The sequence below is a fragment of the Athalia rosae genome, chromosome 2 (assembly GCF_917208135.1).
Source record: "Athalia rosae chromosome 2, iyAthRosa1.1, whole genome shotgun sequence".
In the NCBI taxonomy this organism is placed as follows: domain Eukaryota; kingdom Metazoa; phylum Arthropoda; class Insecta; order Hymenoptera; family Athaliidae; genus Athalia; species Athalia rosae.
In genome coordinates, this window is record NC_064027.1 from 5,977,910 (window position 1) to 5,994,643 (window position 16,734).

The 16,734-nt window shown below is 42.2% G+C and overlaps 1 protein-coding gene across 2 annotated transcripts in view; it reads right to left on the bottom strand.

Moving 5' to 3' along the window:
• LOC105684544 (gamma-aminobutyric acid type B receptor subunit 2) overlaps positions 1-14,606 on the bottom strand; it is a 91,429-nt gene extending 76,823 nt beyond the window's left edge. Inside the window, exons 1-3 of one of the 2 annotated variants that reach the window (XM_048649183.1) lie at positions 14,404-14,606; positions 13,465-13,781; positions 6,693-8,396 (exon numbers count right to left, since the gene is read on the bottom strand). In XM_048649183.1, the coding sequence (XP_048505140.1) occupies positions 6,693-8,324 (1,632 nt within the window). In that variant the 5' untranslated portion in view covers positions 8,325-8,396; positions 13,465-13,781; positions 14,404-14,606. Of the gene's footprint in view, positions 1-6,692; positions 8,397-13,464 lie in introns of both variants that reach the window. The other variant, XM_048649184.1, reaches the window with a different exon arrangement.
• Positions 14,607-16,734: the final 2,128 nt, after the last annotated feature.

Here is a 16,734-nt window from a genome sequence, read left to right on the forward strand (position 1 = left end):
TTTGCGCCTTTAGCAAACATAACGTAACTGGTACGGCATCGCGCGTCGTTGTGCTGATGAAACGGGAGAAAAAAATGAAAAAAACAAAAAAGAAAAAATGCAAAAGATCAGGAATCAAAAAAAAAATCTTCCAATTCCGATTTAATCGTCTTGGGTGACGCGAGTGTACGTTACGTATCGCACAAGTCCGCGGAGTGATATGGAGTTGAAAAGTAGAAAAATTCTTTTATTCAGATATTGTACATCGGATATACGCAAACGTACCAACATTTACATATATGGACTCCGTATATATATGTATATAGTTTGCAGAGTCGAGTTCCGTGGTCTTGAAAGCTCTTTTATATTTAACAAATAAAAGGCAACGTTATACCACTAAAACGCGAAAGTGCTTAAAAAACGTCGTTTGAACTTAATACACTATAGCCTTTTTATTCGTCCAAATATATTTACGTTAACCTACAGGTATGATATCAGAAATAGATAATTTCTATTCCACGAATCGACTGAAATTTCACACAGAATTTTCAAAATTCCTATTCGAATCCTTCGTCGTCGTTGTACAAATGGTTTTGCGAGACAACCGTACTTCTCAATTTCCACGTCTCTTCGCCATCTAATTTCTCATTACGTAACTTTCTGAGATTAATAATAATTTAGTCAGCTGCTCCTGCACCTACTACGTTATGGCGCGCGAGCTAATTAGCCACATATAATCAAAGCTCATCGTCCTAAACGCCCCGGATGATGTTGATAGTTCCACGCGATGAACTCGAAATCCACACGTATAACTTTCATGAATCGAATCGATAGATTCAGGCGCAAGCGATGTGGTGATTCGTCAATTTACGCCGTTTAACGTGCGAAGAAAATTCCGCCTTCTTTGCCTTCTTTTTTTCGCTTAGAAAACCGCACAATTATTCCGGCTCAATTTCCGTAACTTTATACGCACGGAGTTCAAACAGCGGAAAAAATCGGACGAAAGAGGAATAGAGAGAGAAAAAAAATGGCGGATGGATCGCAGCAAAGACGCGAGTGTCTGTATCATCAGATTATCGACCCAGACTACATAAAACTTGAACCTAAATATGCAGTGGCTCGATTTACAAGAGAAGAAAAAATGAACGAATAAAGTATATAAATTGAAAATTCAGTCGATGAGATTTTATCGTCACAGACCCCAATACCCTATCCCCTGTAGCTTCTTCAATTTCCCATAAATTTCTAAACAGCGAGAAGGCTCTATATGTATGAGGGTTATTTTTTGTTCTTCTCATTTATTTCTTTAGGTTTTTTATCACCACGATTCGAAATTCTTTATACAAACCAAAATGCTAACCCTCGCTTACATTTTTATCCTTATCGAACATCTATTCAACCGCGCTTGATCCGCGGGGTTTGAAGCTTTATAATATACCATTTTGTTAAAAAATGTCGGGGATAAGACGATGAAGATCGAAGAAGAAATAATAGATGATCGTTATCCGCATCGCGAGTTGGCGCTCTTTCGTTGCGATATTTGGTATGACAACGAGCGAAAACTGGTAAAAATGTCTCTCTAAGAAAAATAAATTCCAATAGTCGAAAATTCGGAGCCTCAAAAATCGTCGAATTAATTGAGGTGTCGCATTTCGAGCGAAACGAATGTTTTATCTCACAGTTTTCTCGAGGATAATACGAAATATTCGGCGACGTTATCTCATATTCCAGATGATCTCGCGCGTGGGACGGACTCAAGGTTGGAAGTTTTCCGCGGTGTACAACCCGTGATGTAATTATCTCGAGGAAAATGGTTCTCGAATCGTGCTACCCCCCCGCTCGTGCTGCACCCTTAATCTTCTTTTTATTCCTCCGGGATGATCGCTTATCCGATCGTATCATAAGCTAGCTTCTTACCAATTTCATCCCTGCAGCTCATCTCTTCGGGTTAGAATATCTCACGCAACGACGCACGGGCTTTATATAAATTATTCACTTTGTTTTCAGACGTGCGAATATTCGGAAGGAAACGAGCCGCGCAACGGGACTTTATTCCAGTGGTCGATAATAAAAAAAAATAAATAAAAAAATCTAGAAGGCTAAAAAACGGGGGTATGTAACGCCCTCTCGGAAGTGGATGGTTTTTACTCGAGGGCTACAGTGTCGCGTCTTATCTCACGTTACGGTACGTACCGGCGGAACAAAAAAATATTATAAATTTCAAAGATACAAGAGAAAAAAGAAGAGAAGAAGCCAAAAAAAAAAAAATAACCGGAGATTTAATTGCGGGAAGTTGAGCTTGAACTTGACTAGTAAATCTCATTCTCTTTTCAGCCGAGGTGAAACTCGCGTCCCTTTTACATGCGGAGAATGGTGGGACCTTAGCGTAATGTATAATAGCGCAAAGATTTATCGCACCTTCAATTAATAACTTGAAGATGGCTCCCGAGATTGTACGCATTTAATTAGTTCCATGAATCTGTTCGGAATAACATCCGACATCGCTTCATCGTCGTAACTATCGACTTGACGAAATCAGGCCATGCACGATTTTCGAAGTGAAAATTCGAACTTTTCTTCAATTCCGATATCAAGATCAAGATTCGTGAAATTCTCGTAGGTAAAAGGCGGTAGTAAAATCGAGCAGATGTGACCTAACGAATTGAAAGAAAAAAAAAAAATATTTCAATTATAACATCTGCTCGCGAACGTGAACGCGTACTCATGTCGTAGAGCAGACGGTGTATAATGAAATGTAGGGCACACGCTAGTGAAAAAAGCATTGTAAAAAGGGTTACATGTTATACACTCGTCTCATGATCCGTCGGGGCTTAATTCCCACCCCAGCGACCGCTGAAGAAGTAGAGGCCAGTGGTGCGAAAGAAAGAGGTATACCGCATATACGTGTACAACAAGAAGTCCGCGCATGATCTCCGCAGATGGTGATGTATGAAAAGATAAAAACCGCGCAGTGCCGAAAGCTTGCATTTAATGAGGGCGAGCGGCTTTCTTTCCTTACGGTATGTCGCGTCCTCAGCGACCCCGACGGAATTTTTGCCACCAGAGGGTCCCGAGGGAACTTCCAGCACTGGAATCGCCACCCTGGGCCACTTCGCCCGCCCCAACTTGTTGAATTAACTCATTCTTCTTCGCGTCTTCGTGAAACCGCCGTGGGGAAAATTAGCGAAAACCGTATGAAACGAAAGACAAAACACAACGCGAGAATAGAAAAATAGGTTCACGAAAAAATATCAGCCACCGAAAATCGATTGATATGGTCGAATCCTTGATCGATCGTCGGTTTTCGATCGCCTGATGAAAAAAATGGAAACGTGCGGTAGAGGATAATCGAAGGAGACATCAATCGACCCCGCTGCACTGCGAATAAAGGATATAATTGAGTTTTCCATAAATCCTTATGCAATTAGTGATACTGCGTCGAAGATATTACGTGGGAGCATATCAAAGACCGTCTAGCGGGATAATTTACCTCCATTCGGAGGATAAACGATCTTTTTGCCCTCTCGTCGGAGCTGTTCGTAATTATGATCGTCTTGAAGTATACCGAAAGTTCTCGTCGGCTCGGATTACCCTTCTTATCGTTACACGTATTCAAACACCCCAGCGAGTCGTTGTAGAATTTTTTTCGGTTTACTTTTTTTTTTTTTTTTTTTCATTTACAGCACACAGAAAACGAGATAACAAACGCCTCATATCCTCCCCTGCTCCCGACCGGAAAAAAAAACATTCGCCCTCTCTCTGCGGTTTCTTTTTCCGTTTGTTTCGGTTGAAATTTTTCGCGCCGATTAAACCTTTGAGCGGTTTTCATGTTCATTTTCGTTGGAATTTATTAGCTCAAATGGAATTCGGAATAAGTCCGAGTTGAGCGAAATAGGGAAAAGGTAAAGGATAAAATAAATGCTGCACGGTCTGAATACATTTCGATTCATTTCTAGCTATTTTGCGAAAAACATAGGAAAACGAATGCGAAGGGTTGGCTTCTGTTGGAAAACTACATGGCTAAACGTAGACGGGACGGAGTAATACGATTATTGGTATTTCTGCACTGGGATAAAACTTTGAGATTTCAGACTCCTCGACCCTGCAGCGGTAGTACAATGTACCTGCGGAGAAGCATCAACGGATTTCTTCCAGTAAATCGCTCCTTCGTATAATAGAAATGTTGGAAATTTTTCTTTTTTTTTTTTTTTACTCGTCTTGTTTTATCCCCCGTAAAACGTGCTCCTGCAAAGGATTTATATTCATCATGGTTGTGTGTAACTGACGGATTTCAAAAGTCCAAATTTTCGGAACGCGATACAGACCTCACCGACGCAACTGACGTCCGATGAATAGACAATGTACGTACCTATGCTTTTTTTTTCCAGAGAATTTTGGAAAATTTTTTTTCTTTACCCTCCATTTTCCCCCGATCTTTTAACTGACACGAAACGGCTACGTCTGGGCAACACAATTACGAGCGACGGGAAAATATTCCAAGTGCACAACATCCGAAAATGCAATTTACGACACGGTAGATATCGTATAATTTTTAACAAAACATGATGCAAATTTTTAAATTGTTGTTTGCCGAATTTCTCCGAGCCTCAAAAAAGCTTGGAGCTGAAAAAATAGAAGGAAAATGGAGTCTCGCGCCTAATTAATGGGGCAGGTTTCATTTTTTTAATTATGCAGGCTTCGGAAATTGGTACTTTCATGGAGGTGCTACGATTAATTGATAAAAAGAAAGAAAAAAAAGGGAGAGAAAAAAAGAAGGCGCAAAAAACCACGAGGAAAAAAGCTATTTGAATTTTAACAGGCCTTCCGCTCCGCGTACGTGGCTCGGATATTTAATATTGGTAAACTTTTTAGGAACGGAAAACTTTGGGTGAGGATTCTGTGTATACGGTTTTCCGTCGGTTTGTTCAACAGTCAACCTACGTCATTGAAAAACGCTCGAAAATTCATACGACACAAGGAAAACTTCCTCGTTTCATTCGGACGGAGGGGAATAATAGATGATAACACATTTTTCGACACGTTCGATTAGCGTTATTCGCGGTTGGTAATTGTCAATTACCGCAAGTTGCGAAATTTCATAGGTGAAATGTCGCTCGTCGGTGTGACGTCGAATGACCCCGTTTACGATATTTCGAGGGAACTGAAATACATAGTTAGTTTGCGGAACTTTGACAAGTTCGCAGTCTGGCGTACACGTCCTAAAGCGCAGCGCGGCTCTTTGAAGTGTATTTTTGTGAAAACAAGACAGTTTATTGAAGTTGCGTTACGATGGAGTAAGCGAAATGTTGAGGTTCCATGAATTTAGCCAATCCTCTGTAATTATGATATTCGCATCCCCTCATCCACCGACGCCTCTCCTACGAATTTACCTACACGGGGTGTCCTACGGGATGAAAATTTGTTCGAACTGCAGGGATTTTCAAACGGGATAAATTCGAGGTCCGCAGAAAATGGCAATCCCCGTAATGGCTTTGCCTTAATCAGCCATTAAATCGACTAATTTTCCTTGGAAAATTCTGCCATGCAAATTTACATACTAGGTGCTTACTCGACTGCAAATTTTTATCAATGTACTACGGCGTAATAAAATGCGCGTCAGAAGTATTTCCAGCAATACCTTCGCGTTGAATCTTTATTTATAAACGCGTGGGAATTTCGCAACAGTTTCGTATTTTTTTTCTTATTTTGTTTTATTTTGTTTTTTTTTGCAGCGGAATTACAATTCTCTTGCCAAGCAACTCTTGAATGGAAATTGGAAAAGCGGAAAAGCTCCTGTAAGTCAGTATTTTTCCAACTGAATCTTTCCCTCGGTTTTTTTGCCAACGAGATAAACAGTTAAATCGATTCTTTCGAATGAGTTCCAGAAAATTCGCTTTCAAATCCCACTGAACTTTGAGGTAAGGGAAAAATTTCGAATTTCACGCTTACTTTTAATCCTCCGCATTCTGGTCTTATCGCGCCTTCCTTACTTTCGTATTTCATTCGAAGATGGAATCCGATATTTTCCGTATATACAAACCGTTTGAATAAAAGGCGTGATTGCGAATCGTCTTTGAAATATATATCAGGGCGAGGCGTAAAGCGGATATAAATTAATAGATTTTCCGGTACAGGCTGATGCTGGGCTCACTCAGTTTTATCTCGGTGCGAAGGTTAACTTTAGCGGTTATCAAATTCGTAAATAACATCCGAATGGAGCGGAAAATCTGGGCCGGCTGCTGTTACCGGGAGTAATTTCAACTCATCCATAAAAGGTCCGCAGAAGGTTCCCCTTCAGGAACAGAACCGAGAGATCCTCCGCCTTCAAAACTTTCCATATCCCTCAAACCGCTACACGCTCGGCAATGTCATGCAAGCATACTTACACGAGGGGATAATCACTTGGGATTCAATCTCCAAACATGTGTTACTAGCCCAGCGAATACATTCCGCACGCGATTCTATTGGGCCGTAAATGTCCGAGTGGTCGGTCTACTTCATCCGATCTGCAGGCGTAGTTTAGTAACCAATTTAATCAAGCGAAAAGCGGAATTGTTAGAACCGTTATCATCTGCATGCGGGTCTAACTTTAGCGCGAAAATTTACACATCCGAATCTACGAGACGATAAAAACCGAGAGGGAAAACAGGAGGTGGGTGAAATTATTTTACACCGCAGTCGTTCGCGTGTGTGATAAAAACGTAGCCGCTCACCTTGGTATCGTTGTGCGCCAGGTGAATTCTGAATTTCGGAATTTTCCCCATTTCATTGATCCTTTCAACGGCGAGTTTGGCAGCCTGTAGTTCGCTCAGTCCTTCGGGGCGGGGTTCTACTCCTTGCGTGAGTTCGAAGAGACCTAATATCGTCACGTTTATTTTTTCACCATCACTAACACCGTGCGAGTAGGATGACGAAGTGGATACGACGGGAGGAGAAAAAGAATAGGACGAAAGAGTGGAATGGGAGGACGAAGGGAAGGAGACAGCCCTTCCGTTTATTATTTCACTATTAAATTCGTTCGCCTCAGAGCTTTCCGAGCCCCCGTTGCTAAGGTCCCGCAATATGCCGAAATCGTCGACACGCACAGCCGGCGTTTTTGGCAGAGTCAAATTTTCAAGGTTGGCTTCAAAATGTCCTCCTTTGATTCCACCCGATCTACTCCCCGCCCCTGATCCGGGTAGCGTCTCGTTACGGCCGTCGAAAAAAGAAGCGTTCGAGGGAATACCCAGAGCGCGAAGTCCCGGCGAAGCACCGGGAAGGGAGCCGTTTCCAGGAAGAAAATTTAGCCCAAATTCTTGTTTACGGGAAACTCCTTTCGAGGCAATACGGATAACGACGTCAGTGGCGTTTTGATCACCCGTAATATTGGATTCGCTACCGATCGATTCTCCGCCATCGAAAAAGTACTCTCCCGAATATTCTTTCTTCTCAATTCTCTGGTTATAGTTGACGTCCCGACTTGGACTCTTCGGTAAATCTAGTTCCGAAGTGGTCGCTGACACCTTTGTTTCCTCTTCGTTGTCCACTTCCGGTTTGGCAAGACCAAAATGTCGCCTGTCAAATTTTTCCACCGGCGGCAAAGGCTTGTACGTTGGTTTCACCGGGAACTTTTGAGATCCAACGAACCCGACGAATGGAGATTCGACGTCGATCTTCGACACTTCCACGTTTGCACGTTCCGTTGTTTTTCGAATCGCTGAGCTCTCGCTCTCGTATAATCCGGTAGTCAAGTTACCCGGTGCGACGAGACTTAACGTCGTCAATCCCGTATCTCTTGGTACCTGATCTCTCACCTCCTCTTCCGCCCTCCCATTTTTTCCCCCGCTACCGAAGTCACCCCTAAAATCTAAACCGTCCTCCGAGCTACTTTCGGTGCCGATAACTTCCGACTCTGATTCCACGATATCGGTCTCCGTTACACTCGTGTTAAAAAATAAATCACTTTCAATTTCAGCCCGGTGTTTGTTCAACTCTCTCCCCTCCTCTTCGACGAGAACGTTCGACGATAAAAGCGATTCGTTTCCACTGCTCATGGTTGTCGACCCGTAGTGCAGGTGATCGATACTCTCTGTGCCATTCGTGGAATTATTCGTCAACTTGGCCCGGTCTATTTCGGTCGCGGATGAAATTTCCTTTTCATCGGTGGTAAAAAGATGCGAATCAGAATCCCTCGGTACGAGGTCCTCGCCGTTTCTTTCGACACTTTTTTCACCTGAGAGGTGGCCGAACGCTGTTGCATTGTTGGAGGAGCTCAGCTCGAGAATAAGAGCAGACAGAAGGTAGAGGGTCTTGAAAGGGGATAACGGAAAGAAGTTGGACGGGCGAGAGCGCGCACCTCGCGACATACTCGGTCAACCCGTTTTTTTCGAAAACCCGCAGACTTTCCGTTCACTGCAGCAGCCTCGCATCAACCTCATCTGAAATGAGAAGACGTATGATATAATCGGAAAATTAATATCAACAACCAATTGATCAGTTCGGGAACTTGTTTGCCAGGTAGTGCTGCAGCTTGTGACTAACTAACAAGTGGTATGAGAAATCTGGTTCAGGAGTTGCTTCGTTTCCGTTCAATGTGATCAAATATATTTTCGAGATGTCGTTTCGCTGGGAAGTAAAAATTAACCACGCGACGTTGCGACATTAGAGACGAGGGATTGAATTCGCCGTTGTGTCGTACTTAGGGAAACAGTCGAGTGAAACTTTGTTTCAGGTTCGAATCTTGGTTATCCGCGGGTTACGGGAACACCGAAACATTACCATCCTTTTGGAAGGAACTCCATAAAAGTTATTGGACCGGAAGAATTTGATGTCGTTGTTACGCTCTTCGTCAAATTCGCGGATGAAAATGGGATAATATCGTAGATAATATATCCATCATACTCCCCCGGACATGAGAGACATCAATTTTTCACCGCGCTCTTCGTAAAAACTAAAGGAAGAAAGCAAACTTTTTAACCTTTGCGGTAACAAGTCGGGAGTCGTCCACTATCTCGATGAAAAAAGAGGTGGTATTCGATCGTCGTGAAAGAACAAAATGGCGCGATCAAGGCTTTCAATTTAGAAGGCTTTTGACGCAGTAATAAGATTGTCACTCCATTAGTCGCAGGTACCCGTCTACCTTTGCCAACCATTTAAAAAGAGGAGTACGCGTTGCATGCGTTTTTTTTTTTCCCCCATTCCATTTTTGCCCTCGAATACCGACGGAAATAAGTAACGCCGTAATTTCTTCTGTCGCACTATTCCACATCACTCCCGATGGCCTATGCAATTATTTGATCCTCTGTGAGTTTGAATTGAGTTTTGAAACGTAGCAAATATGACGTATATTATCATCATTACTATGTTACGCAACCTTCGCGCCATGCGGGCAACGAGAACTATTAAGTAAGGTAAATTAGGTTTTCGTTTAATTTAGCGTTTCGCGACGCTCTCAAATGCTCGTCTGAGGATCTCGCGAAGTGTTCGGAAATTTTTAGCCTTACAGAAAGAAGCCTAATAATCAACGACCGATAATCACCTAACCAGCTCTAGGATTATCGTTAATGAGCTCTCAAAAATGAAATTATACATCGGGATAAGGGATCAAGCATCGTAGATAATATGGCCCAGTTACTAATTAGCTTTGTTCGAATTTCCCGGTATAGTGTGAGGATCGACCGAGTTTTTGGATGAACTGATACAGCAGGGCGAAACGATCGAGGGAATAAATGATATAGTAATTATAACACTGAGACGGTTTTTTTTTCTTTTTCTTTTTTCCTAATTAACGAGAGCTTCCCTATTAATGTTGAGTCGACGATTACAAGAGTTGAAAATCCGTTGGAGTTGAAAAAAATTTCAACAAGAAAAAGAATATATCAATTCATAAAACTGCAATTATCTTCACGATCGGGTGGTACGCGGTGCATCGGTTACTTTACGGTACTTAGAGTTGAGAAGATTTGTAAACTAAAAATATTTTTGGTAATCCGAAATAGCTGATTTTTTCTAATCTGGAATAAATCCAACGGAATAGAATTGGATCCCCCGAAATCGAAGTTCAAGCATCGCGTACGCCACCCTAACTTTTCGATTAATCAAAACACTCGGAGCACAGCTGACTACGTCATTAGGTATACTCGAAATGACATTGGCCTTTGTTACGTCTCTGAATTAATTTATAGATAGATGTAAAATAAACTGATTAGCGGTGGATAATTGAATCGTTCGAACCTCGATGGAATATGGATAACTACCGCCTCTTTGCACGGGGAAAATATAAATTATTCACATCGTCCCGGAAGTGCAGGTCTCAGGTGAAGAGAAGAGACAAACTGTACCGTTCAATATTCCATTGTCGGTATACATATCGCATACTACATGCCTGCGATCTTCTGATTAATTACCCACCTCTTGATTGGACATTGTACACAATTACCACCCACCTACAGCTGAATTCAAGTAGCTGTAGACGACACCGAGTGTTGTTCGACGACGCGTATTCTCGAGGGTTGATAAAATTTCGGGAAGTCCTAAACGCGCCGGGAATATTCTATGGTTTTTTTTTTTTCGGTCTCCTGAGAACAAGATGGCTACCGATCGGAAGTTCCGAGGAACGCTGTCGCGGACACAAAATTCTGACCCGGTTTTCTGCGGGTATTATTTATGTTTTGCGGTGCAGGGGTGAAATGCAAAGGCCACCCTTTTCGGCTTTGAGGTGACGGGCGTATCACTTTACTTTTCACCGGCCTTTGCCGGCGTAGCGGTTTCTACGTATGATAAAATACATATATATATATACGCGAGCATTCCTGAATATTGTGCTTCGCGGATGGATGTAGGTACAGCGGTAGGTACATTCAGACGTGAAATGGCAAAGTCCGTTTGGCTTTGGCTTTCCATTCGCGTGCTTCTGAAGAGTCGCGTATACGCGCGGAATTAGATATTCATGATTTATGGAAAATTTTGCATCTGGCGTAGCGAATTCGGAGACGATATTCGAATCGGCGTGTCGGATGGATTCCGAGGATTTTTTGGTCCCGAATAGTCCGGGGGAGGTGGTGGTGGTGGTGGTGGTGGAGTGGTGAATAAATCGATTATCGTCGGAAGAAGGCGTTCTCGCTCATTTAAATTCTTCGAGCCAACAGCTGAGCATTATCTCATCCGGATAACACGCCGAATAAGAAAACGACTTTATTCAACCATAAATCAATTTAACATTTCGAGACAACTTTTATTTTTTCTTTTTCTCTCTCTCTCTCCCGTTATACCTATTTACTCGGTCGGATATGATACGTCAAGGGCTGAGGACCAGAAGGGCGCGTCGTTCGAAAAGTGAAATAAATTATATTTTCAAGATCGAAAAATGCGGGTCACGGAGCGCTACTTTCCCTCTCGACTCTCGACGTGCGTCGCTCCTTTTCGGTGCTAATAATTTCCCATATTCGAAAAGCCACGTCTTTGCAGCGTCGGAGGTTCGAGAATCGACGAATATCGGATGTACAGCGTAATCTCAGAGACCCGTCGAAACAGCCGCGAGGCATCGAGAAGCTTGCAATCAGATCAATGCATGTCGCAATCAGCGTTGACAGTGTCTGAGCTCGAGGAGGTTATTGGATTTGTCATTCAAGTCCGTCAGGTCCTAGTCAATCTTATAAGTTATAGTTATACGGTGTGCGGTGTACTCGATAGTTAGGTACGTGTACCTACTCCGTTCAGAACCCTAAACTAATATTAACATTCTAAGGGTTAACTGGAGCCTCGAGGTCCAATGTTTGTTTTGATAATTAGGGTAAATAATGAATGATCTAAAGTTCACAGCTAGGAGTCCCCGGTAACTGAGAATCGTCATCTCGCCTACACTTCGCGTACAAAAAGCGCCGCTGAAATAAGCGAAGAAGAAAAAAAAACCGCCACCCCGTATAACTTATATACCTATATGTTCGGAGGACGAAAAAGTTTAATTACTAGATGAACATCAAGCGGGGGTTGATCGGCAAATTGTCAACGTGTTTTATCCAAAGAAGAAGCCACTTAAAACTTTATGCACCTAGAGGAATTACTTCTCCCTTATCTTTTTACTCGGGTCGTATTCTTCTTGGATTTAGTTCGACTTGTTTTATTGTTTTTCAAAAATTCTAATCGATTATACCGTACGTGCAACCGTGGCGCGTCTAACGGAGGACGATAATTCCGGAACAGAATCGGGAGATTGAAAATCGGGCAAAAGTAAGATGGATGAGGTTCCTCGTAAAAAAGCTGCGAGAATTCCACCGACCTCGATAACCCGTAGGTATATGCAGAATTGGGAAACGGGGTACGGTGTATCTATATCGTGGACAGCGATAAGAACGCATGCATTGGCGGCGTGATACACCTATAGACGACACGGTAACTTCTAGTGGTTGCACCGGCGGAAGGACAGGCGAGGCTGAATACGGAATGGAATTCCGTCGCCACTTGACCTATCGGAGTATCTTGGGAGCCACTTTACCAAGTGGAATCTAGCGCCCGCTGAAACCCTGAACCTTCGCAGCGCGCTGCATTCGATGCCCGGCCAACCCTTAAATGCGTTTAATCTCGACTCGACGGCTATCGCACGTCGATCACACGTCCGAATTTCCCTCGAAATTAATTGATCTCGTCGAATATAGTCAGCGGTGGCACTTGTGAATTTCAGAGGAGCATCCGTCACCGCGTTGAAACTGCATCTTTCACGATCGATTCGTACCGGTGACGCTTTCGCCAATCAGGGCAACAGAAAAAAAAAAAAAAAACGACAAAAACGAAAATATGTTTTTTTGAAAAAATCACGCGACGTTTGGGTAAATGAATTTTAGGAAAACGTGTGTACACACGTGTCCTTATTTGAAACTCGGACCGCACAAGTATTTTTTTTGAACATATCCGCGATGCGGATGTGAGCAGATGTATCGCCGTGGGCATTATACCCCAAGAGATACGTTATCTGGCATGAAACACAGCAGCTGCCGTAGAGTTCAATAACGTCATACTTGTATATCCTACCCAAGAGGAATTCTATAAGTTTGAATGGGGCAAAAATACAACCGCCTTTATTATACCGTACAGTTTCTACCAGGACGTTAACTTTCTCAACTTCTCGGTAACGTATACCTATGTATTATCGAATTAAATTCAAACTTCGCCAATTCAAGCCTGGGCTAAAAATTTATCACAATTATTCCGATATTCTGGTAATATTCGGTGAATTTTGAAATGATATAAATGCAAGGGTGTCTCTGAGTTCGCGTGATATTTTTTATCAATATCGGGTGGTTTTTTTTTTTTTTTTTTTTTTTGTTCTTTTTGTAGGGCGCAAACCAATAACATGTAGATAATTTTTCGGTCACGTGGGGGATCTCTGCATCATTTGGAGAACGGAAAGCCGCAGCACTCCGAGGTTCTACCTAACGTGTTTTTTTTTTTCTTTATTGTCTAGAACTCTATCCCACACGGAGAAATATATATCGAAATGTTATACAATACCTCCTGACGCACTTTGTACGCCTCAGTGCAGGACAGCATGGATTTTCACAAATTTTCAAACGCCTCCCCATCGTTTCACTGGCTTTAGCATTTCACCGTTAATTGGGGGCCGCATTTTAGCGGCGTGAAAGAGATTAAAAAAGAACGACTAAACCAATAAATAATTAAAACAGTCTCGCTAGACTCACAAATGCAAGTTTCACCTTTGTTATTTTATTTATTTAATTCGTCTTCTCGTTTTACACCCGGATCTAAGAAGCCGAGTTATAAAATCGTTCGTAATAAGGATGTTATAATTTACGTGATGCTTCAGCGAGCTGCGGGGCAAGAATAAAGTTCATGCAAAAATTAGAGCTCGAAATTTCCGCGGGCACTTGCAGAAGATCAAGTTTCGTAGTGGGTTAATAACACGCGTACACTGCGAAGAGATCTACAGAAAAAAACTTGGCCCGATTGGGCGGAAAATTCATTCACGTTATCGTACAGTAAAAAGCGAATTTATCTCTCCGAAAATCTCATGAACTTTTCCTCCCCCCCTCCTCGTTTTGTTTATATTTTTTTATTCATTCAGTTTTCCCCGTTACCGTGACAAAAGTTGTTTAGTTATATTACGTCATACGCTGCTGAGTGCACCGAAATTTGTAAATCCCATAAAATTATTCCGAACTTTGTCAACTCAGTTATTCGTCACGTGCGTGCAAATGATCGATTCCGATCGATCGAAAGTCAAGTGAGTCGTCACGACACTCGCTTTACGCAATTTTTCCCCCTTATCAATTCTAAAATATGTTCTGATACATCTATAAATCGAGGTGTCCGACGATCACCCTATCGCATGATTACTTCGTATAGAATTCGATCAGAACTGTTGTAATTATTGTTATTCTTTTTTGATCGCTTTATATTCAAATTTTAATTCGATTACGCCGAGTTTCGTACATATATACCGAAACACGTCGACGTTGGGGGTTGTTTTTTCTTCCTCTTTCTGTTTTTTTTTTTTTTTTTCTCTTTGATTTTCGTCTCGTCCGATTGCGTCGGTTGGTTTTTTGACGATCGGCAAAATTTTCAAATCATCGTCATTTCGGAGGGCGAGGGTCGACCGGGAGACCAGCGCATCGCGTGGAGGCGGTGCGCGCACTGGTTGCCTCTTGGCCTTCGGCTTGATTTTCCCAAAGCGAGGTGCTACCTGTGGTCTGTTACGACGCGCAAGCGCGAATTATCTCTATTGAGAAAACTGGTACATTTTGAAATTCTCGATTTTGATTTTGACTTCGTTTTTACCGCTACCTAATGATACGAGTCCGCAGACGTAAAATGACGACGATGGCTAACAATCTTGAGATTTGAAATTTCTTTTTTTGGTTTTTGGTAATCTTCTTCGTATCATGTACTCATCTTCAGATGCACCTTTCAATTTACTTGCCACTTTTTCTCGTGTCGCATGAGGTAGATTTATTGATGAAACGAGAACACGGTCACCGCCAATGAAAGGATTATCGATATCCGCAATTAGATCCCAAATGAACAATGTTCGGATTAGGGAAACCGCAACATGCGGTAAAAATTTTGCCTACTTTTCATGAATTCGGAACCTCCTCATTTTACTCGGGGAAAATTTGCCAAGCAGAGCTCAATTTGATTATTTTTTTGTTTTTTTATGTAGAGAAAAAAATTAAACGCATTCAGTGATGCGGGGCGGTATCTTTCTCTTCGTCTTATTTTCAAGAGAACGGTCAGGCGATGATTTCCACACATCTTCGAAGACGGCGTTGGTAAATGTACATAGGATGTTCTTTGCCACCTTCTGTGAGGGATTAATAAAGATGTCTTGTTGCGGCTAACGTGGTTTATTGCCTTCCCTGACCTTGTGACCTTGCTCGACTCCCATGAGTAATATCTGCGAGACAGGCTATATGAAACTGTCTCCCCGAGAAAATACAGAAAATGTTCCGATGTCCAACCGCAACCTTCTTGAAAATATTACCGACGTTCGCGCGGGCGAGTAAAAATAATTAATAAGACAAATATCATATGTATAATACCTCGGTTACCGTCGGAGCGAAAATTTTCAACTGAAGAGCGATGAAAAATATTCCCGTACAATTTATCGCCTTAAAATCAAACCGGGTATACACGAAGAATTCACATCGTTGAACAACCCCTCGATGCAAAGGAGGCGGCAGCATCTATCAAACGATGCGACCCGTTCGTAGAAAATTTCTAGAAACTCGAACCAGGTGGTGTAAAGAAATTCGAATAATTTTATTCGATATCACATAGAGATGCGAAGCTCGATTAAATTACTGCAATATGGATCGCGATAATTAAAATTTAATCGATCGATCGAACGAAAATCGGATGAATAAATAATAATTGATTTCCGGCACATCTCGTACGCTAGTTAGTCTATGCGAGTACCTCTGTCGCTTTCACAAAAAAAAAAAAAAAAAAGCAAAGGACAGGGACAAATTGCTAGTTCCTCACGTTTCGGCGAGAAAGCTGCGGCTGTGCATGTGGGTAACTTTCAGGTATCGGCCTCGCTCGGAGCACTTTGAGCTCTTGAAGTCTTACCTCCTCCTGACCCGACTTCACACGTAGTACAATGTGTGTACGAAGTTGGTAGGCGATTCGACGTTATAGAGCCCGTCGTCGTTACGTACACCCTAGACGTGAAATCGACAGGGTCGTAAAGTGGCTGTAATAGCAAATTTTACCAGCTGTACTATAATATAATATTAACGACGCTTCTCTACGTAACGAGACTATCTTCTCTACGTATCGAGACGTAATTTCCGACCATCGTGACGCCGTATTATTATTATCTTTGAATGAAAATAACAGCGTTACGTCCGACGACGACTTTGATGGAGAGAAGTTCGAGAAGAGAAACCAAAAAAAAAAAAAGTTGAAGAATGTGTTTGAGAAAAATGTTTCCTCGCGAACTCCGACGAAGGGTTGTTATATTCGAGTATGACGTATATTTTCAGAATCCCTCTTTCCAGTTTGCACTTTCATGGGCCATCAAATTCGCATCGGTCTGGCAACCTGTTCGAGTCTTTTTTTCTCCGATTTTTTTTTTTTTATACTTATATATTATATACACAATTTTTTTTTTTTATTGTATTTTTCTTATCCTTCGCTCTCGTCAAAGTCTGATCGAGTTACACAACTGGCCTGTTCCCGGAAATCCGATTAAGGGAACCCCCTTACCTTGCGTATACCCAAGTCTCGCGGTGATCGCGAATCGCCTCGCGAAATCTATACAGA